The sequence below is a fragment of the Thermobia domestica genome, chromosome 4 (genome assembly GCF_964235325.1).
Source record: "Thermobia domestica chromosome 4, izTheDome1.hap1.1, whole genome shotgun sequence".
In the NCBI taxonomy this organism is placed as follows: Eukaryota; Metazoa; Arthropoda; class Insecta; order Zygentoma; family Lepismatidae; genus Thermobia; species Thermobia domestica.
In genome coordinates this window covers 326,555,277-326,577,700 of record NC_137457.1, presented here as the reverse complement: position 1 = coordinate 326,577,700, position 22,424 = coordinate 326,555,277, and the positions used below count along the sequence as shown (strand labels likewise).

The following is a 22,424-nucleotide window of genomic DNA, read 5'->3' as shown; positions in this document are numbered from 1 at the left end:
CGGGAAAATAAACCTATTGATTCATATTTTTTAAAGGAAATTAAAATTCATTCGACAAGTCATGTCTCAGGCCACCGAGTAACAAAAAATAAACTATTTATCTCTGGGCTTAAAGAATTTTTTAACAGAAGATCTCTTTGGAAACATTTACTAGGTTACAGGCTTTACAATCACATTTACATAACTTAGAAAAAACGCATGACCGTATGGAAAACCGTGATTACGTCGGATTATCGCAAGCAATTTATTCTCTGTGTGATAAAACTCCGTCAGTTAACAGTTTAAATTCTTGAACGGTGGCTAGCACTTCCTTCCCCACGTATCAGCAACAAGCAATTTATACTTCATGCAGTCAAACACCCAACTGGCATTATTATCAACAAAATGTTCCAACATTTCCTTTACCTTCCGCACCATCGCTACAGGATGCCTCTCAAACTCAAGTATATTCAATCCTCCGTCCCAAGTTAGCAGTACACAACCCCCACCCCCCTGCGGCAAGCACATCTAACGCTACGAACGCCAATGGTTCATTGGTATTAAGCAAGCTTACCAATCAGATGCGCGAATTGCTTTTTAATGGCTCAGAATGCAATTAGAAATTCTCAATTTGGGCGTGGCGGCCGTAATAATTATAAACCACGCAGTACAAATAACGGCAATAATAATCAGCATAAGAAGGAAAACTAAAACAATCCTAGGAATAATAACAAAAATAGCAATACACATAAACCGAACCATAGTTACAGTCTGTGGTACATGTTATTTTTTATTTTCCAAAACTTGAACAACAATTCTTTAAGGAACATTTTGTCTGTTTCTAATTCTTTCTTTTAGCTCTATCTTCTGAGTGCCTCTTTACCAAAAACTGCATAAATCTAGGCATTAATTTGCTCATGTTCTTCGTAGGCTTACTACTGGCAACCCTGGATATCATGCATTCACCACTGGCAACACTGGAAATCACGCATTCACCACTGGCAACCCTGGAAATCATGCATTCATTGTCCTCCTTCTCTTGCACGCCTTTCCTGTTAGAATTATTATCCCAAATTGACTCATCAATTCTAAACTTCCTCCTAGCAGTCACCACTTCAATTTTTTCGGACTTGGGCTTAACTTCCAGTGCTTTCTTCTCGATCTTCTTCTCCGTTTCTCCCATTTGTTTGCTTCCAAAATTTCCAGATGACAATGTACTATTGACAGTCGAAGATTTTTGTCTAAAGGGCTTTTTGGCTTCTGGCAGCCTAACCTGATTGCTGGCCTTATCTAATCTTGTAATTTCTACACTTAACTTGTTTAGATTAAGATGAGGTTTTTCCTGGGCAACTTTTGAAACTTCAGTGTTCTTGCTTGTCTGTTTGAACTCAAACTTGGGGTTCAACCTTTTTGCCAAACATGCCCTTGCATAATGACCAATAAAAAGACATCTAAAACATCGCTTGGATTTTGCTGGGCAATCCTTGTTGTTGTGGACACGTTTACATCTTTTACAGTCATTACGTTTGTGTTCAATTGAAGTATTTGCCTCTTTACACTGTAGTTGTAGTTTTAAAAAAGATATTTCTTCTTTTAATATCGTTATTTCCTGATCTCGTTGTTGTAATTCCTTTCCAATGCACCTTTTAACTTTGATGTCCACCATATTCTCTATCTGTTCCCACCAAATCGAGAGCCTAGAATTCGTTGTTATCGACTGCGCCATTTGTTACTTTATAAAATGAAATGATGCTACTTTCTTAAAGGGTATTTGTCTAGTGTTGGTAACTTAATAAACTTTAACGTAATCTATCCGGAATCTTAATTGCACTATAAATCAAACACATGTTTACACTATTATATAACCTGAGTTTTTATTCCTCTTCCATTCAACTGTATCCTTCTTATTATATCTTTAGATAATGATCTCCATGAATCTTTCTGAATTCATATACTTACAATCTTCCTAATCTTTGTCCTTATGACATATATTTAATATCCTTCAATACATCTTGTTTATCTTGATCAACATACAACCACAGACTATAAATCTTACGCTACACAGTATGTGTAGTCTACCGTGACACTTTCTACCAACAGTTATATGCAGGGATATTCTTCCAATATATGTTTTCGAAACATCAACCAGGAAACGCATAGGGAGCCCCGGACAAATTTTCTCCAGAACACGTTCTGAAGGCCGTTACACACGAAGAAGACGTACAACAAAAAGATGTATCCAACGAGTGTAACAAACAAATACCTGCATCACTTTACACTGTAGCTCCAGTGACCGATAGCAGAGAAAGAGTATAAAATTACTACGTCAGGAACATAAATTACTAGTCAATATAATGATCAATAGATAAAAATACCTTGTAATAAAAGATAGAGGAAGCTTTCTCAGTCTTTGGACGAAATTAGCGATTTCTTCAAATATGCAATTAATTCCTTTCAATACTAATCTTAGAGGAATTGAACATTTAATTGTAAAATTGCGATATGGTGCTCTAATTGAACTCAAAATTGGTTCAGGAACATTTTCGCATTACTTTTGAATTTTGGAACATGGAGAATTCTTACCTCTATTCGGTGAAAATATTTTAAATTCTCTAAAAGTAAAATTGACTTGCAACACAACACATTGTCTGTATGCAGGAAGACACGGCCACCGACATTTCCAACCGAAGTGGATGCACAGGAAGAACTATCGGCACATGCAATTAATTCAATAAAACAGAATACAACAGCTGACGTATTTACCACTCTCAGAGTTACCATCCCAGCTAGGACGCATTTCTTTCTTCCTGTTAACATCAAGAATCGGAATAGGAATAAAGAAAACATAATTGTTTCTCCACTTGAGAATTTATTAGATAGATACGGATTGCAAGCATTACCAACCAAATTACCAAAAAGCAATTTCATATTAATAAAATCTAACCCATCTAATAGATCAATAACATTAGCAAAATATACACCAATTGCGTGCGTTGAGGAGGATCTGCAAGTGGTTAATATACAGGGGGATTATCAATTAGGCGACCAAAATGATGAAATATTTTATAGATCAGAACAGGAAATACAGAAAAGATTTGATAAAACAGCACCACTTTTAGATATTAAACTTTTTAACATAAACCCGGACTTAACACAAGAACACAAAAAGGCTGTACACAATTTATTTTTTAAATACAGGGATGTCTTTTCCTATTCACCCACAGATATAGGATATTTTCGTGTCTACATTCACAAAATACGGATAGATAAAGGGCTTATTGTGGTCGCGTTCTAAAGGGGTCGTGGACATAGAACGCGCCATAGAAGAGGACATAGAACGCGCATTCTTTTCATCAGAGGTCACCCCTAATTTTGGCTTTGACATCACAAATTGATCTCCAAATTAAGCGGCTATTAGAAGCCACCATCATCAAAGAAACCAACGGTAGTTCATTCTCGTCGCCACTTCTGACAGGGCGAAAGCCAAACACCGCAGAATTTCGCTTAATTCTGAATTTACAGACATGTAATAAGTTCACAAAATAACTTTGTATACCATCCCAGCAAACAGAAGACATTTTACATGTGCTTAGGGTCAAATCTTCGACATCGAATATCAAATATTATTGGACCCTAAATGCCAAAAATACATTACTTTTGAAGTTAATCTTATTAGGAAATCGTATCAATTTCAACTTTGCGTTATGGCGCCACCGCAACCTTGAATTCTATAAATTCGGCAGCCACCTGCGGACCAGTACCACTGCTCTGGTGTCCCTCCTACTGTTTCCCTAGGAACATTAGGAGTAACCCAACGCTAAGCCTCTAATCAGCTACAGGATTCTTGGCTCTTCTTTTCTTCTCATTTAGCCTCCTAGGGAGCTTTGTTGAGAATCCTAACCCCAGTTGCTTTTCTTGCTACGGGGCTCTTCTACCACAAACCCCCTCACTGTCTGACACAGAGCTTTAGAGCATCCTTCGCCACTCTGCTTATCCTGCCACGATGCTCTGTGGAGATCCTGTCCGTGATCTCATGGTCAAGAACTACCTATTCTAACCTAACAAATTTAGAAGAGAATGAATTTGTAGTATTTCTGTAAATACTGTTATTTAGTGAATTTTATGGTAAAAGCCGGTAGTGAGAGCGATTCCGGACACTCATTTTATTACCTCGCTCTACCTACAAACCTATCTGGGACAAAGTTTTACAATATATATAATGATAGGAGGACGAAGCGCTTGATTAAAAATTTAAGTATTTGTGACACAGAATAGTAGGAATATTAGGAGTAAATATGCATTTTCATTTTCAATAGAGGTGCATGTATATTATTTACTTAAAATAATAAACAATATTCTAAGCAGCACTGGAGAACCATAACCACAGTTTTTGGTCATTGTAAATTTGAAGTTTGCTAACAATCATATGTTGTATTCAGTTTATCAGTTATTTACAGCTGCATATCGAGAGCAGAAAATAAGCGACATTTTGCGTTAAATCAGTTAAAATTTTTCAACATTTTTATGTAAATAGTTGTAGTTTTCCTTAATTGTAGTATTTAAAATGTTTGAAAATTAAAAGTATTTGCAAGAATTGAAAATGAATATTGACATTATCTTACTTTGAAAAAAATGTGGTGCACGGTAGTGAATTTGAATAAATAATTCTGCCGAAAATATCTATTTAGTTGTTTTGTACGATGACTTTCTACCTGTATTCACGAATAAAGAAGGTGCATACCTAACAAAATTCACTTGGACTCTAGTCTTCAGAATTTCAATATCGCTAAATGTTTTAATTTAATTTAGAACAGCATGTTAACCTGAAATCTATGTTGAATATAATATGTTTTCAGAAATTTATCTCTACCAGTTTGAAATCATTGTGACAGTTCAAAATAGTGCGTAGAAAGTGTCATTTTGCATAACTGGTCTAATGATATTTTAGTTCAGATAAGAAGGATTTTCAAGTTACATTTCAGGGAAGTAAAAAGGAAATTAAGATTGTTCTTGCTATAGAACATTAAGACTATGACACAAAAGTTTCCAATCTACCTGAAATAGTAGTTCCAAACCTATCTGCGTGGGACACGGATGTATCGCAACATTCGACATGTGTACAATGAATCTTTCACGATAATATAACATTAAAGGTGCCATATAATAAAATACAAATGATATAAATTTAAAACTGAGATAGTACTAAGTGAAACAATATTATGTTTTATTAAAGTTGGGGAACATACCCCAAAAATAACAAATTATTGGACTTGTGCTTACAACCGAACTTTATCGTTTTCCAGCGTACACTGAGCAAAAGATGTCCTGTTGTGAATAAAAAGCAAGTTAAGAAGCGCCACTCTAAATTGTAAAACGGAGTTTTAGCAATTGTTATTTCGGCGTTCAAGTAACCAACAGAACGTCCCCCTTTAATATTTCTAGAAAAATAGATGCCAACATAAAATGTAAGTGCCTCTTACGCAATCTGGTTATCTATCTTTCACTCTATTTCTCTTACATATATTGTATATATTTTCGTATAAAGTACGTTGCGGCCGTTTATTCGAAATTATTTTACATTAGTTGAAATGTATTTAAGAAATAAGTAGAAACGTGATTGAAGTATAATATTTAATTAGCGGCAATTTTGTGCATGTTCTCTTACTTATCCAACTTTCTAAAATTAAATAAACATAATTAGACTAAACTAAAAGGAAAGTATTAAAACGAACCAGAAAATAAATGGAACATAACTGGACGAAAAGAGCATACGTGCACGTACCTGAGTTCTTGAGGATTGTTAGTTTCTTCCTGACAACCAATTTCTTGAACACTTTCTTTACTCTCTTTTTCAATAATGCAACACATGTGATTGTTTAACTCTCCCGTAGTACTTGCAAAATCATCAAATTTTGGTTTAAAATTACTGTTGACATTTACGAGTAAATCAGCCTTTGATATGCGCTTGACCATACATATTGGATTTGCAGTTAACTTCCAATCACCCTCCTTGAATTCTGAATGGAATTTAAAATTAGGCTTTACATTTTCTCCTTGCATGGACAGCTTAATATCTTCAACTTCTTCCATTCCATTTTCCTTTTTATGTTTATTTTCAGAATGTACCACTGAAGATATTGAAAAAGAATCCTTATGTTTCAGTTCATTGGCTTTAATACTATGTAGCATACTGCGATCTTCATTAGGTTGATTTTCTGTTTTCATTTCGTCCTTATTTGAACCAAGGTTGAAGGTTGAAGCAGACGTAAAAAAAAGTGTTGTAGATTTAATAATCAAGCGTAAGATATCGTGTCCTAAAAATATATTTTCGGTGAAACTACTGACTGTGAGGAAATTTGTACTACTTATTAACAAGGTACATTATCGAAAGCAATATTCAAAAATGGTTAAGCAGTTTTCGTTATGGAAATTTCTGCGTCCATCATGCTTCTTGTAGTGGATGACCAATCACAGAAAAAAATGTTAATTTCTGGAAAAAGTACACCTGGACAGGGTGATAAACAGTGAAAATATTACCAATGACCTAGAAATCCATCAAACAGTTGTAAACAGTTTGGAGAAAGCTAGCTAAAGAAAGAAGTACTACATTTGGATACTACCTAGATAGATCTAGCTCCAGAATACTTACAGAATGGAGCGAATATCTAACAAAAGGTATTAAAATGTAGTCAAAACGAAGCTGTTCATCACGAGTAACGAAATGTGGAAAACGTATAATATCAATTTTGGAAGAATATCGTGCTCGAAATTTGCATGAACAGTCTGGTTAATGGTTAGGCAAAGCAGACGACGTAATAAATATAGAGAGCATACTAACGTAGTATAAATCATCAGCGAGCTGATTAAGTACATTAGAGCAGGCTATGAGCTGAACATTATATTCCAACTAAACGACTGGCATTAATACTTGAAGTTTAAGAAGAGTATTGACTAGTAGCAATACCGCTGCAAACTTCTTCAGTTGCTCAAGTACCAGACGGGATTTCACTCTTCTGTAGAGATGTTGGCGGTTATATATATATATATATATTTATATAAAGGGCGAGAGAGAGATTTACGATTTTCTTTCGGGGGGCTTTTCTAACTTTAGTTCTGGAAATGTAAAAACTCTGCATAATATTTGATTTACTTGAATGTAGTAAATAAAATTTCGGGGGACATAAGCCTGAAAGTCCACCGTTAAAAGCGCCACTATGTATATCTATATCTATATCTATCTATCTATCTATATATCTATCTATCTATCTATATATATATATATATATATATATATATATATATATATATATATATAATGATATGAGAACCAGGCACTTGCTTAATAGTTTAAGTGTTTCAAATTTAATGATTTTTTTGAGTTTTACTTCCCACCGCTATGGCGGAATAGACTAAAGAAGACAGTGATGATAAATAAATGAAATGGTGGAACAAAGATAGTGGGTGCAAATGGGGAATCCTGAGGAAACTCACGCACACAGTGTTTGACCACCACTAAATTTCCGTGGCGGGACTTAGGATTGAACTCGGTACTCCACGCACTAGAAGTGAACGCTCTACCACTGAGCTAATTTAAGTGTTTGTAGCACGCAGTAATAGGAATATTACGTGTAAATCTGCATTTTCATTTTCACTCGAGGTGTATGTGCATAAATATATTATTAACTTAAAATAATAAACAATATTATAAGCAGTACTGGACAACCATACCCATACTTTTTAGATATTGTTACTTTGAAGTTTGCTAACAATCGTATATTGTGTTCACAATTTATGTCAATTTATCAATTATTTATTGTTGTATAACCAGAGCAGAAAATCAGGAATTTTGTGAGTTATGTTGATTAAAATTTTTCAACACATTAATTGAAAAAATGTAGTTTTTCTTTATTTTAGTAATAAAAATATTTGAACACTAAAAGCGTTTGCAAGAATTGAAACTGAATATCCACTTTATCTTATTTGAAAAAATTATGGTGCACTGTCGTGAATTTGAATAAATTATTCTGCCGAAAGTTTCTATTTAGTTGTTTTGTACGAAGAGACTCTCCTTATATTCACGAATAAAGAAAGTTCATACTTAACAAAACCTGCTTGGGCTATAGTCCTGAAACTTTTGAATATCTTTAAATGTTTGAGTTTAATTTAGGGTAGCATGTAAACCCTGAACTCTATGCTCAACATGGTATGTTTCTAGAGATTCATCGCTGCTAATTTGATATTTTTTGACAGTTAAAAATAGTGCGTAGAAAGATCAATTGTGTATAACAAGTCCTAATGATACTTTAGTCTCAGATAAGATGGATTTACAAGTTACATCTCAGAGACGTGAAAAGCGAATTAAAACTTTTCTCGCTATAACAGATTAAGACTTTGTCACAAAATATTCCAGTCTATCCTCAAACAGTACTTTCAATTTTATCTGCGTGGTATACCAGCGTACCGCAACATTCACATGTGTACAAAGAATCTTTCATGGCAATATAACATTAAAGATACCATATAATAAAATAAAAATGATATAAATTTAAAATAAAAAGATACTAAGTCAAACAATATGTAGGTTTTATTCAAGTTGGGGAACACACTCTAAAGATTAACAAAACATCGATTTGTGCTTACAAGCGAACTTAAGTGTTTTCAGCATAGACTGAACAAAGGATGCCCTGAAAGAAGGTTTGGAACCGCCACTCTAAATTGTAAGACGGAGTTTCAGCAATTGTATATTTCGGCGTTCAAGTAACTAACAGAACGCTCCTAATATTACTAAAAATAGATGCCAACATAAAATGTAAGTGCCTCCTATGCAATCTGTTTATCTATCTCCTACTTACCTATCTCTTTCTCCCTATTTCTCTTATATAAATTTTATATATTGTGTGTATACTGTATATTATTTTCCAATCGTCTATTCGAAATTATTTTACATCAGTTGAAATATATTTAAGAAATAAGTAGAAACACGGTTCAAGTGTAATATTTAATTAGCGGTTCTTTTGTGCATGTTTTCTTACTTACCCAACTTTCTAAAATTAAATAAACATAATTAGACTAAACTAAAAGGAAAGTATTAAAACGAACCAGAAAATAAATGGAACATAACTCAACGGAAAGAGCATACGTGAACGTACCTGAGTTCTTGAAGATTGACAGTTTCTTCCTGACAACCAATTTCTTGAACATTTTCTTTACTCTCTTTCTCAATAATACAACAGAGGTGATTATTTGACTTTTCCGTAGTACTTGGAAAATTATCAAATTTTGGTTTAAAATTACTGTTGACATTTACGAGCAAATCAGCCTTTGATATACGCTTGACAATACATATTGGATTTGCAGTTAACTTCCAATCACCTTCTTTGAATTCTGAATGGAATTTAAAATTAGGCTTTAAATTTTCTCCTCGCATGGACAGCTTAATGTCTTCAACTTCCTCCATTCCATTTTCCTTTTTATGTGTATTTTCAGAACGTATCGCTAAAGATATTGAAAATGAATCCTTATGTTTCAGTTCATTGGCTTTAATACTATGTAGCATACTGCGATCTTCATTAGGTTGATTTTCTGTTTTCATTTTGTCCTTATTTGAACCAAGGTTGAAGGTTGAAGCAAACCTAAAAAAAGTGTTGTAGATTTAATAATCAGGCCTATGATATGGTGTCCAAAAAATATATTTTCGGACGAAACTGGTGATCAGTGAGGAAATTTGTACTACTTATTAACAACTTACATTATCGAAAGCAACATTCAAAAATGGTTCATTAGCTTTCGGTCTGGAAATTTCTGCGTACAGCATGCTTCTTGCAGTGGATGACCAATCACAGAAAAGGTTGTTAATTTCTTGTAGAAGTACACCACGATTGGCTGATAAAAAGTCAAAACATTGCGAGTGACCTAAAAATCCATCATCAAATAGTTCTAAACAGTTTGGAAAAGCTAGCTACAGAAAAAACTACTTTCGATTGCTAGATCTAGCTCCAAAATATTCAGAGTGGAGCGATTCTCTAACAAAATGTAGTTACACCTGAAGTAGTTGATCACGAGTAAAGAAATGTGGAAAAGGTGTGATATCAATTTGCGAAGAATATCGTGTTCGAAATTCACATTAACGGTTTGGTTACGTTAAGCAAAGTAGACGACGTAATTAATGTAAATGGCATACCAATGTAGTATGAATCATCAGCGAGCTGGTAAAGTATATTGGAGAACGCTGTGAACTGAACATTATATTCCAATTAAATGACTGGCATTAATACTTCAAGTTTGAAACGAGTATTGACTGGTAGCAATACCACTGCTAACTTCGTCAGTTGCTCAAGTTCTAGGCGGGGTTATGCTTTGCTGTAGAGATATTGGCTGTTAACACGATTACGTTCCGTTAAATCAGAATTTGAGTATACATGTTTATATCCATTTTACGATAGGAGAACCAAGCGCTTGTTTAATAATTTAGGTGTTTGTAGCACACAGTAACAGGAATATTACGTGTAAATCTGCATTTTTATTGTCGACAGAGGTTCATGTGCATAAATATATTATTTATTTAAAATAATAAACAGGACTAGACAACCGTAACCACAATCTTTAGTTATTGTTAATTTGAAGTTTGCTATCATTCATATAGATATATTCCATTCAAAATTTGTCAATTTATCAGTTATTTAATGTTGCATATCTATAGCAGAAAATCAGTGATTCCGTGTGTTTTGTCGATTAAAATTTCGTAATATATTAATGTCAAAAGTTGTTGTTTACCTTAATTTTAATGTTAAAAATGTTTGAAAATTAAAATTATCTTCAAGAATTGAAAATGAATATTAACATTATCTTACGTTGAAAACATTATGCTGCACTGTTTGAAATTGAATAAATAATTCTGCCCAAAATTTCTATTTAGTTGTTTTGTACAAAGACTTTCTCCCTATATTCACCAATAAAGTTCAGACTCAACAAAATTTTTAGGCTATAGTCTTCAGACTATTGAAAATCACTAAATGTTTAGTTTAATTTAGAGTAGCATATACAAGTTAAAGATATGCTGAAAAGAATATGTTCATATATTCACCGCTCCCAGTTTGAAATTTTCGTGGCAGTTCGAAATAGTGCGTAGAAAGATCAATTGTTTATAACAAGGCCTAATGATACTTTAGTCTCTAATAAAATATATTTTTAAGTTACATTTCAGAGAAGTGAAAAGCGAAGTAAAACTTTTCTTGGTGTAGGAGGTAAAGACTTTGTCACAAAAGATTCCAATCTTCCCCAAGACAATAGTTTCAACCTATCTGCGAGGCACACCAGTGTATCGCAACATTTGACAAGTGTACAAAGAATATTTCATGTTAATATCACATTAAAGGTGGCACATAAGTAAATATGATATAAATTTAAAATAAAAATACTAATAAGCCAAACAATATGTATGTTTAATTAAAGCTTGAGAACATACCCTAGAAATTAACAAAACATTGGATTAGTGCTTACAATCGTACTTTAGCGTTTTCAGCGCATCTCAGCAAAGGATTCTCTGCTGTAAATAATATATATATATATATATATATATATATATATATATATATATATATATATATATATATATATATATATATATATATAGGTTGGGCCGATATTTAGCTACTTTGGAATTTCGAATGAAGGAGAGGAATTCCTTCTCTGTGAGACAAAAATTATTTATTTATTTTTTCATAAAATTTCATGATCCACTCTCTACTGCAGTTCAAAGTTTCAAAAGTTTTTAAAGATGAAAGTTTGGAGTTTTCATTTGGAATGGAGTAGAAGGATTTTCGTTTGGCGATGCAAAGAGAATATCTATTTTATATCTTCCACTATTTCCTGGGGGTTGAAATCCTCAAAGATCTCGAAAAACTTAATTTTGGAATTTTCACCCGGAATAGGGTGGAAACGCTTCCCCCTAGTAAGACAGAAAGTATTCATCTTCAAGATTCTCACAGAATCCCATCCTCCACCCCTCACCAGAGCTGAGAACTTTGAAAACCCTGTAAAATTCAAATCATGAAATCCCGTTATGGAATAGGGTGCAAATGTTTTCTTTTAGTGGCAAAAATATTTATTTTCAATATTTCATTGAATCATGTCTTCCACCCTTCACTGGGGGTTGACAATTTCAAAACTTTTGAAATATTGAAAATTTTGATTTTTGAATAAAATTGAGTAAATAAGTTTTCTTTAGTAAGACAGAAAATTCTACAGAATTTCGGTCCACATTTATGGAAACGAAGTGGAACGTCCGCCAATGGCGCTAAAATCGCACAGACAGTAAGCACAGCAGAGCAATCAGAAACCAGCTGTGTGGAGAAGTCGGTAGCAGGAAGTGAAGTGCTCCGAGTGTAAAATACCTCCAAAATTGGCCCATTCTGGGAGGGTAAATCACCGCTCTTTCGGCCATCAGATACAGCTACAGTGCAATTATAAAACAGTGTTCATGCAAGGGTTTCACCATTTCCAAGAAGTGTATTGCCAATGTACTCAAATAAGGAACGAGGTTAAAAATTCTAAGCATTGCGTTAACTCCAAATAGTCCACAAATATACCATATTATAGATGTTCTTTTCTTAACTACCGCAATAACTTCTCCGTGATATCCACTATCTATAACACCCACACACACAGCTAAATCTTCTTTTAAACTCAAACTTGATCTAGAAAAGACTTTTCCGAAATATACTTTTGGTATGTGTATCTAAATTCCAGTTTTAAGTAAACGAGTGTGCGTGGGACTTATCCTTAAAGTTTGGAACAATAGAGATCATAACTAGAAGAATCATAAAAGCACTATATTCATTTAAAGAAACAGCTTTAAGAGACATAATGCAATATTCACTTTTATGAAATAATTCATCAAAGGTTCCATTTTTGTTATGGCTATGGAAACAAAATTCAAATTGAGTGTAGCTAATAATTCTTTTGAGTTTTTACTTTCAACCAGTTTGCCACCAGCTTGACAAAATATCTAAACACATAATAACCAATTCTACGAATAATCAACTTCTTTAATCAACTCTTCTTTTGATAGTGGTGTCCGAAACTCATTACTTTTACCTTTACGAATACCTAGTTTTTGTTGCATTAGATTAAACAGCTTAACACTGTTAGGGTCTCTAAATTTTTCGTAAATGATTAATGATTTGGATATTTCTCGTACGCTTCATTAAGAGGTTTGTATAAACTCCTCTTCTTACATCTGATAGGATAATAAAGAAAAAGATCATTTAGTTAGCATTTCTTCTATATTACCATGAAATTGTCTTTCGAATTGTCGTCTATATGTGGTGCTGCTATTTCTTTTATTTTTTCGTTTTGAATTCTAGAATTTCCTACTGATTGTACTACTCTGTAATCTAATTTTTCCATGTTTTCTTGACATTGCTTAAAGTCATCAGTGAAATAATCTTCAATAATTTGATAACACTTATCATAAACATCAACTACAATCCAAAATGAGATACTTAATAATAATTCCTTTCTTACATTTGTTCCTGATATTTAATGTTTGTTATGTCTTCTCCTTTTGTTGTATATGAAGAGAGATCTCCGAATTCGTAGGATCACCTCCTCTATTATAATATTTCATCAGACCTTTAGACTGTATATTTTCTAACCATTTAATTTCTTTCCTCCCCTCTAACATAACTTGGAAGCGTTAAAATATCCTGTACTTTTATCATTGATCAATTTAAAATCAGCAAATAAACCATATCAAAATTATCTTTAATTTGTTCGTAGCAAATATCGTCTAAACTCTGAGAGTTATCCATAGAGCTCATATTTATTATTTAGAAATATTTTATTTTTCTCCCATCATCACTATTCTTCTTTTACTTCCAAACCTTTTAACATTTCACTTAATTCATCATTTTGTATTTCTTGTATAATTTCTTTGATAGTATCTAATTCACACTTGAAAAATTCAACTATATATTTAAATTCACCTAATTCTTTATGTATCAGTAAAGAATTTACTTATATCAGATCCTAATTTCTTAGCATTAAGTGTCATATAAATTTTGATTTTGGAACAAAATTGAGTAAAAAAGTTTTCGTTAGTAAGACAGAAAATTCTACAGAATTTCGGTCCACATTTATGGAAACGAAGTGGAACGTCCGCCAGTGGCGGTAGAATCACACAGACAGTAAGCACAGAAGAGCAATCAGAAACCAGCTGTGTGGAGAAGTCGGTAGCAGAAAGTGAAGTGCTCCGAGTGTAAAATACCTCCAAAATGACACGAGTGTGAACTTAGCAGGACCACTTTTGAAAATTATAAATATTTCCACACCATACGTTTGTACTGCGTTTGTACCGGTTTGTACCGTAAAAAATTTCGTTTGTATCGGTCTCAAATTCGAAAAAATCAAAAAATAAAGTGGTCCTGCTAACTTCACGTGAACTTAGCAGGACCACTGATAAATTTCTACAAATTTCATGTTTTTTTCTGTACGAATCGTTTGTACTGCGTCTGTACCGGATTGTACAGTAAAAATTTTCGTTTGTACCGGTCTCAAATTCGAAAAAAATGAAAAATAAAGTGGTCCTGCTAATTTCACGTGAACATAGCAGGACCACTGACAAATTTCTACAAATTTGATGATTTTTCTGTACGAATCGTTTGTACTGCGTTTGTACCGGATTGTACCGTAAAAATTTTCGTTTGTACCTATCTCAAATTCGAAAAAATCGTAAAATAAAATGGTCCTGCTAAGTTCACGTGAACTTAGCAGGACCACTGATAAATTTCTACAAATTTGATGATTTTTCTGTACGAATCGTTTGTACTGCGTTTGTACCGGATTGTACCGTAAAACTTTTCGTTTGTACCAGTCTCAAATTCGAAAAAATCGAAAAACGTGAACTTAGCAGGACCACTGATAAATTTCTACAAATTTGATGATTTTTCTGTACGAATCGTTTGTACTGCGTTTATACCGGATTGTACCGTAAAATATTTCGTTTGTACCGGTCTCAAATTCGAAAAAATCGAAAAATAAAGTGGTCCTGTTAAGTTCACGTGAACATATCAGGACCACTAATAAATTTCTACAAATCTTATGATTTTTCTGTTTGAATCGTTTGTTCTGCGTTTGTACCGGATTGTACTGTAAAAATTTTCGTTTGTACCGATCTAAAATAAAAAAGTCGAAAAATAAACTGGCCCTGCTAAGTTCACGTGAGGTTGAAGGTCAACGGAAGTTTGGTCTTGTAAATCTTGAGGTTAAAATCTACTAAAACAAGAATTGAGCTAGTATCAAACGTGTTAGTTTCAGTAAAGCTATTGTTCATTGTGAATAGGATACTAAACACACAAAATTTTAATTGTATAATATAAATTTGTGATTCCAAATATAAAAATAAGAAAGTAGAGTATTTTTTTGAGTTAAACTGGCAGATAATTGCAAGTAGCCGAAAACGTAATGGGTCGCCCAATTTGAAAGTTTGGTAGGAACTTTCGTGATCAAAAATTGCCCAATCCGCTTCTTGTAGCCCAATCTGCCTACACTGCTGAGAAGGCTCACGAATCATTGAAACCACCTTTCCAAAACAGCAACTGATTGGACCAACGAAGATCGAGAAGCAAGAGGCGATTCGCGAATGAGCAACATACAGTCAGAGACAATATAAGGTATAGGTTGGAGGTACCAGTATAGAGAATAAATGCTCCAACCTATACTTAATTTTGTTACTGGCTGTACGAGATTTATATGTTACAAATATTGTCAATCCCAAACTACCGTGTCTCCTTCAAAACCATATTCCTACAGAAACCTGACTGCCAAAGACCATGACCTTAGAAGAACCACGTCTCCTTAATAACTACGACTCATGAAAATACACAAATCACGAAGAAACACGACTCATAAAGAATCGTCGATCATTCCTAGTCAGAGACGACTCACTCGCTCATTCAAAAAAGTAGTCAAAAGATTCGGCTCAATCGCGAGCTACACATTATTAATTAATCTTTAAATTAGCATCATAGTTTTGACTCCTAGCGTTTTAGCAACAGATAATGCAATAGAATATGATGAAAATTGTTCCAAAAACTATTACACGAATGTCTCATTTTGTCTTAGCAGAACACTTTACTTTCCGAATTTTTTAATTTGACGCAGATACAAACGAAACTTTTTACGGTACAATCCGGTACAAACGCACTACATACGATTGGTTAAAAAAATATCTTCAGATTTCTAGAAATTTGTATTCTGGTTAGGGATGCACGCGAGACGAGAGTGAAAATTTTATGCGAGACGCGAGACGATACTCAGTTAAGTCTCGGACGAGAAGTCTCGCAACATTTATGAATTCCATTTAATTGCATATTTAGTGATTTTACATTTATTGAGTTTTCCAGGAACAAAAATGCCTCCAGGAACAAAAAGTGATAGGGGCAATAGACATTTTATGAGATTTATTATTATTCAAGGTCGATTTTCAGAAATAAAGCCTTCTTTAGTTTCTAAACATCATTAAAAAAGAAAAGCTTTGTAAATAGGAAATTTATTACAGCATCGATTTAGGACTTGGGACACAAACACATACACGCGGGCGCGCACGAATACATGAACTTCTGTTTTTTGTCTGAAAAGCGAACAAGACTCCCTATTGCTGCGAAATGTGATATTTCTGTTGTTTCTGTCTTTTTCACATTACTACTAGCGATTAATGTTGGGGGATGGGGGGGAAATCCCCTCTCGTCAAAGTTATCCCTGGCCCGACTCGCAAAAATAACATGATATTTTTAGTGAGATGCCTCCGGATAGAATGCCTCTCTGCAAGCTATAAAATGCGGTCTACAACTGAGGTGTTGAAGTAGGAAGTACGAAACCGCGTTCTTGTAAGGTCAGCATTTTACTTAGCTCAGGACCAAAAGACATGTGGTCTGTGTCTGTGTGATTTGACACAAGTGCTGTCGGGTTAACCAAAACTTTTCAGGTTTTGATATTCTGGCAGCACTGCAGTTAGTTCAGCTGTATGATCTGGAAATTGATCCAGAAAGCTTTTTTCGTATCAAGTATATTTTGCTGGATATTTTGATTCTCGCAATTGTTAACATATTGCGTTATCCTCAAGTCCGTTGACACAAGTAATGTTATTCCTTGGTAGTTGGTGTAAAGGGAGATAGGCGACAATAGATGGCAGCACCGTTCTTCTCAGTAGCGTAGCCAGGATATGTGTTTGGGGTGGGGCCCAAGTGCTGTTATAGGTACATATAGAGAAATTACAAACAAAAAATATATAAACATAAAAATATATATAAAAAAATTACAAACATCAAAGTACCAAAGTACATTGTCGGACTTCTTTGGGGGGGAGGCACCTCTGCCCCCTTCCCTACGCCACTGGACACAAGTAACGTATTTTTATAATTTCTCTGCTGCTTCCACAAATTTAATGCTAGAGAGTTTAAACTTTCTGAAAAGAAAGTTCAAACCTATTCTAAGGGAACAATCCGTGTCAATTTTGGATATTATGACATTAAAGCATTCCTCGGACTAGAAGCAGGCAAAGACAAGGTTGAAATCCGGTTAAATAAAGACGAAGAAATTTACATATAGATATAGTAAAAGGATCCGGGTTTGGTTCAATGAGTTCAGAAAAACATATACGGAAACGTTATATATATTGTTTCTATCCTAATTACATTGGCGACTTTTTTTCGGGGCAAAAATGTGCCCGCATGACATACTGGAAAATATTGCTGGAGACCTCTAAGCTGGAAAACAATGTTGGATCCAGCAACAATTTATGCTGGTTTTGCTGTAAATTATGCCATTAATTTGACGGAAATTAATGGTCCAGCAATCAAATTCGAGCACAACTTTTCTTTTAACTTGGAGCGGAGGGGACAAAAGTTCGGATAGCATGTTGAACTCTAGGTTTCGTCTCCTTAGGATGTTATGAACATTCATCCCATGGAAAGTAATGGCAAACCACCATGGACTCGCCTTGCCAAGTGACTTTTAGGTCAAATACCTACCTTCGGACAGAATATCACGCGAGACGCGAGAGACGCAAGATGAGACTCAAAATTTTATTCGAGACGCGAGACGAGACTTCACACTTACGAAACGAAACGAGACGAGACCAAATTTTTAGGCTCCGAGGAGAGACGAGACTTTTGCATTTATCGTCTCGTCTCGTACCGCATGCATCTCTAATTCTGGTCCTGGTACGTTCACGTGAACGTAGCAGGACCACTTTGTTTTTCGATTTTTTCGAATCTGAGACCGGTACAAATGAAAAATTTTACGGTTCAATCCGGTACAAACGCAGTACCAACGATTCGTTAAGGAAAATCTTCAAATTTGTATAAATTTATCAGTGGTCCTGCTATGTTCACATGAATTTAGTAGGACCATTTATTTTTCGATTTTTCCGAGTTTGAGAGCGATACAAAATAAACTTTTTACAGTACAATCCGGTACAAACGCAGAACAAACGATTCAAACAGAAAAATTTTAAGATTTGCAGGAAGTTGTATTCTGGTCCTGCTATGTTCACGTGAATTTAGGAGGACGACTTTATTTTTTAATTTCTTCGAATTTGAGACCGGTACAAACGAAAATTTTTACTGTACAATCCGGTACAAACGTAGAACAAACGATTCCAACAGAAAAAATCACCAAATTTGTAGAAATTTATCAGTGGTCCTGCTATGTTCACGAGAACTTAGCACGACCAGTTTATTTTTCGATTTTTCCGCATTTGAGACCGTTAAAAACGAAAATTTTTACTGTACAATCCGGTACAAACGCAGAACAAACGATTCCAACAGAAAAATCATCAAATTAGTAGAAATTTATCAGTGGTCCTCCTATGTTCACGAGAACTTAGCAGGACCACTTCATTTTTCGATTTTTTCGAATTTGAGACCGGTACAAATGAAAATTTTTACGGTACAATCCGGTACAAACGCAGTACAAGTGATTCGTACAGAAAAATAAATTTGTAGAAATTCATCAGTGGTCCTGTTCACGGGACCACTTTATTTTTTGATTTTGAGACCGGCACAAACGAAAATTTTTACGGTACAATCCGGTACAAACGTAGAACAAACGATTCCAACAGAAAAAATCACCAAATTTGTAGAAATTTATCAGTGGTCCTGCTATGTTCACGAGAACTTAGCACGACCAGTTTATTTTTCGATTTTTCCGCATTTGAGACCGTTAAAAACGAAAATTTTTACTGTACAATCCGGTACAAACGCAGAACAAACGATTCCAACAGAAAAATCATCAAATTAGTAGAAATTTATCAGTGGTCCTCCTATGTTCACGAGAACTTAGCAGGACCACTTCATTTTTCGATTTTTTCGAATTTGAGACCGGTACAAATGAAAATTTTTACGGTACAATCCGGTACAAACGCAGTACAAGTGATTCGTACAGAAAAATAAATTTGTAGAAATTCATCAGTGGTCCTGTTCACGGGACCACTTTATTTTTTGATTTTGAGACCGGCACAAACGAAAATTTTTACGGTACAATCCGGTACAAACGTAGAACAAACGATTCCAACAGAAAAAATCACCAAATTTGTAGAAATTTATCAGTGGTCCTGCTATGTTCACGTGAACGTTTTCGAATTTGAGACCGGTACAAACGAAATTTTTTACGGTACAATCCGGTACATACGTAGAACAAACGATTCAAACAGAAAAAAATATCAAATTTGTAGAAATTTATCAGTAGCCCTGCTAAGTTCACGTGAACTTAGCCGCACCATTTTATTTTTCGATTTTTTCGAATTTGAGACCGGTACATACGAAAATTTTTACGGTACAATCCGGTACAAACGTAGAACAAACGATTCCAACAGAAAAATTTTAAGATTTGCAGAAATTTGTATTCTGGTAATGCTATGTTCACGTGAACTTAGCAGTTCCACTTTATTCTTCGATTTTTTCGAATTTGAGACCGGTACAAACGAAAATTTTTACGGTACAATCCGGTACAAACGCAGTACAAACGATTCGTACAGAAAAATCATCAAATTTGTAGAAATTTATCAGTGGTCCTGCTAAGTTCACGCTTAGCAGGACCACTTTATTTTTCGATTTTTTCGAATTTGAGACCGGTACAAACGAAAATTTTTACTGTACAATCCGGTACAAACGTAGAACAAACGATTCCAACAGAAAAATCTTAAGATTTGCAGAAATTTGTATTCTGGTCCTGCTATGTTCACGTGAACTTAGCAGGACCACTTTATTTTTTGATTTTTTCGAATTTGAGAGCGGTACAAACGAAATTTTTTACGGTACAATCCGGTACAAACGCAGTACAAACGATTCGTACAGAAAAATCAAATTCGTAGAAATTTATCAGTGGTCCTGCTAAGTTCACGTGAACTTAGCACGACCAGTTTATTTTTCGAATTTTTTCGAATTTGAGACCGGTACAAACGAAAATTTTTACGGTACAATCCGGTACAAACGCGGAACAAACGATTCCAAGAAAAAAATCATCAAATTTGTAGAAATTCATCAGTGGTCCTGCTAAGTTCACGCTTAGCAGGACCACTTTTTTTTATTTTTTCGAATTTGAGACCGGTACAAACGAAAATGTTTACGGTACAATCCGGTACAAACGCAGTACAAACGATTCATACAGAAAAATCATGAAATTTGTAGAAATTTATCAGTGGTCATGCTAAGTTCACGTGAACTTTTTCGAATTTGAGACCGGTACAAACGAAATTTTTTACGGTACAATCCGGTACATACGTAGAACAAACGATTCAAACAGAAAAATTCATCAAATTTGTAGAAATTTATCAGTAGCCCTGCAAAGTTCACGTGAACTTAGCCGGACCACTTTATTTTTCGATTTTTTCGAATTTGAGACCGGTACAAACGAAATTTTTTACGGTAGAAACGCAGTACAAACGTATGGTGTGTAAATGTTTATAGTTTTCAAAAGTGGTCCTGCTAAGTTCACACTCGTCAAAATGACCCATTCTGGGAGGGTAAATCACCACTCTTTCGGACATCGGATACAGTTACAGTGCAATTATGAAACAGTGTTCATGCAAAGGTTTCACGATTTCCAAGAAGGGTATTGCCAATGTACTCAAACGCAACAAAAATTCACAGCCAGAGGAAGCGGGTGTGTACACAGTGGCACGAAAACAACACCCGCGTCCCAAACGTACAGTGGATGTGGTTCGGCAAGTGCAGAAGTTTGTGACCCAGGAGAATCCGCCGCTATAAAGAGACATTGATAGTAGCGTTAGAAGATACAAATCAATTGTACAGAGGATAATCAGCCAGGATTTACGCCTGCAAGTGAAGCGTAAGCCACGTGTTCACACATTCACCAACAAACATATCCGGGAACGCAGGGTCCATTGCAAACGGCTCTATGAACGGCATTTAGCTGGCGACAATGGAAATATGTCGTCACGTTAGACGAGGAATGGATCTATTTGTCAAACTCCAAGCAGGTTCGAGCCATTTACTATCATCCCAAGGATGCCAAAGACCATGCCAATTGGATCCGCACGTGCCGTAAAGGTTTTCCCCGTGGCTTCAGGATTGTTAAAGTTTTTTGCCATTAAGGGAAACTTCCCGCGCATAGAGTTGCACAAATGTAAAAATTAACACAGCATACTATCAACAATACGCTCTGGAGCCATTATACCGGCATCATATTCCGTCGTTGTATTGTGCTGAGGTGTCGAAAGTCTTCATTCATAAAGACAAAGCAGCCAGCCACACGGCTCCAAGTGTGACATACATGGGCCGCAAAGCGCGTGAAACTGGAATCCACTGACACTTTTAATATCTGCAACGTTCAAGTGGTTTAGTATTGGTAGGAAGTAATGTCGCTTTCTTGACAGTTCATCAAATCGATGTATTCATCAGCATCAAAGTTAAGTTTTGGTACCTTGAATATCCGAATATGTTTGTGATCTTTAGTTTTAGCATTCAAGATCAGTCTAAGAGTAAGTTCTCTAACAAAAAGGCGATTATCACATAGCACAGCACAATAGAATGTTCTCTGAATGTGAAAAAATGAATTGCTTTCGATCACATTATCCACGATCCTTTCCAACTCTTCATTTAAGTATTTTTCGTCTCTGTGTCAGCACAAATAATCCCGACGGAAATTTAAAGGACCTGACGAATTTGCTTGAAAGGTTTATGCCAAAATGTGGTTGCAAATAAGATTCAAGCCGTTACTTAAAAATGGAGTAGAACGTGTTCTTCAAACCATCAAGCTGAGTCGGCACTTAAATAAAGAGTTAAAAAGTATCGTAGATCCTGTGATCCAACCAATTCACTTTTTACATACCCAGAAAACATTCTGTTTTGTATGCTATGTGATAATCGTCTCTTTGTTACAGAACTTGTTTTTAGCTGTTTTTTCTGAATACCAAAACTTAACTT

General features: G+C 34.8%; 1 protein-coding gene across 1 annotated transcript in view; it reads right to left on the bottom strand.

Moving 5' to 3' along the window:
* Window positions 1-2,707: 2,707 nt before the first annotated feature.
* LOC145683222 (uncharacterized) overlaps window positions 2,708-22,424 on the bottom strand; it is a 40,122-nt gene continuing 20,405 nt past the window's right edge. The window contains exons 3-6 of the mRNA XM_081754589.1: window positions 9,129-9,611; window positions 9,016-9,023; window positions 5,762-6,107; window positions 2,708-2,786 (exon numbers count right to left, since the gene is read on the bottom strand). Coding sequence (XP_081610715.1) covers window positions 2,708-2,786; window positions 5,762-6,107; window positions 9,016-9,023; window positions 9,129-9,611 — 916 coding nt within the window. The remainder of the gene's footprint in view (window positions 2,787-5,761; window positions 6,108-9,015; window positions 9,024-9,128; window positions 9,612-22,424) is intronic.